This window comes from Impatiens glandulifera, chromosome 9 (genome assembly GCF_907164915.1).
Source record: "Impatiens glandulifera chromosome 9, dImpGla2.1, whole genome shotgun sequence".
Taxonomy (NCBI): Eukaryota; Viridiplantae; Streptophyta; class Magnoliopsida; order Ericales; family Balsaminaceae; genus Impatiens; species Impatiens glandulifera.
The window spans coordinates 24,352,806-24,354,816 of NC_061870.1; the positions used below are offsets into that span (position 1 = coordinate 24,352,806).

Consider the following 2,011-nt stretch of genomic DNA (forward strand, 5'->3'; position numbering starts at 1 on the left):
TGGTTAGGAATAAAATTAAACAATGCTTTAAGATATCATGTAATTGGTCTACTTTATGTGGTTCAATGATCTTCTTCTCGACTAAATATATATAAGTAAGCGGATATTTTAAGTAATTAATGCTTACTTTAATCATATATTCATATGACATGATAAGTTTGAATTTACCATTCAAACCCAATTATTTTCTTATTATACATATACCATAATAATATTAGTATTAAATTCAATGCAACTTGTGGCTTTAGCCTATTGACTATATTTGTTTTGTAAGTTGGTTTGAAAATTAAATTTAGTCAAGGCTTTTTGAAATTGAAATGAGAAGGGATTCAAAATGTTCTCCATATCCAACCTTTCTAAAGATAATTTTGTAGTGTATTAGTAAAAGCCTTGTAAATTCTTGAGGAAAACAAAAATCGTGTTTTTAGGTACTTTTTATTACGAGGAGGATATCCGTGAATGGGATAAACATGCTCAACAAAGGCCAACTGGTCTGAACCGAAATTTGGTTATGATGTTCAACAAAAACGCTCAACACCAATTATGTTTGATTAACATTTAGTTAATACGTTCTAAATAAGAATCAAATATGTGATTTTTGATTTATTTATTTTTGTCAATTGAGTAGGTTCGAAAAAATATTAAAATAAAGTAGAAGTGAAAAACTAACATAAAAGCATAGAGTTCATGTTATATTCATATCATTGTCAATTATGATAGAAGAAATGTTGTTTTAAGATATGTTTATAGTTTACTTAGACTTGTTGGATTATTTTCTTTTCAAAAATCTACAATATTATTGTATATATAATCATTGTATATTAATATCTTTTAAAAGAATTATAAAAAAAATCTCCCCATCAAAATAAACCATGATAACATTCTTAAATAAACCTATTCAGAAGAATCTCTAGGGACTAGGGTTATCATTGATATATGTTTTATCTTTTGACTTTGTCTTAACTTGTGACTATTTAATATATTTTTAATGGGTTTTGACAGGAATCAATATTATCCTCTAAAAATCATTAATTTATTATCTATTTAATAAAAGGTTTTTTTTTATCATTTTCTCTATAAAAAAAAGCTTGTTGATCAAGTCCATGGCTTTACCAAAATTGACAAAACTGTGTTCTGAAAAATTGTTCCGTATATATATAAATCCCCACTCCTATTTCCAAACAGTTTCAATAATATCTCTCTCAGATTTAACAAAATTACAAATGGCAAAGAAAGATTCTAACACGAAAAACACCAAATTGATCATCATCACTCGTTATATCAAAGCTCCTTTTAGGGTTCTTGCTAAGGCCAGGGATTTTTATATCCAAAGCATGACCCAGTGTGCCGGCCAGATGGCTTACGGCACCTCGTCCATGGCCAAGAGCTTTAGCGTCAATTCAAACAGATCCATTAACGACGATTACTCGGATCTGATCAGGGTGGCTTCTACTAGAACCCTAGGAGAGAAGATCGAGTCGGAGCTCCTCCGCCGGCAACAAGAATCCACGGCGGTAGCGGCGGCCATTACGATGACCAGGAGCCAGAGCGTTGCGATTGGAAGGATCGATGAAGACAAACCTTGTGATTTTGGGGATGATTTGTTGTTTTTGAGAAGTAGAAGTTATGCCGTTAGTAAACGGCCTACTTTTTTCTCCTAAGATTTATCTCTCTCCAACTTCAAAGCAAACCCTAGATAAAAAAAAATCAAGCATGCAACTTTTTATGGTTATTGTATATTTCTTTTACTATATAATGGGATTTTTTTTCAATTTTTATTCTTCGTTTTTTAACTTATTATAACAGTTTAATTGTGTATTTCGATATATACAAATCGATTGGACCGAACCGAATCGCTCACACTTCTATTTGGTAACGTTTAAAATTTGGTTAATTAGTTTATTTAGTCAAAAACAAGCCGAGATTAATTATTTTCTTATCTATGTACATGAAGTCTTCATTTCACTTTCAATTATCTGTCTAATGGTTTTCATATTAATCAGTGAGAATG

The 2,011-nt window shown here is 30.4% G+C and overlaps 1 protein-coding gene across 1 annotated transcript; it reads left to right on the forward strand.

Annotated features, from left to right (window-relative positions):
- The first annotated feature begins 1,223 nt into the window (after positions 1-1,223).
- Positions 1,224-1,661, forward strand: LOC124916058. Its single transcript, XM_047456793.1, has one exon. It carries the CDS (start codon positions 1,224-1,226, stop codon positions 1,659-1,661), a length of 438 nt encoding a protein of 145 aa, XP_047312749.1.
- The last annotated feature ends 350 nt before the right edge of the window (positions 1,662-2,011 follow it).

What these genes read in the sequence shown, in the direction of transcription:
- LOC124916058 (XM_047456793.1), top strand. Translation starts at nt 1,224, where the DNA reads ATGGCAAAGAAAGATTCTAACACGAAAAACACCAAATTGATCATCATC.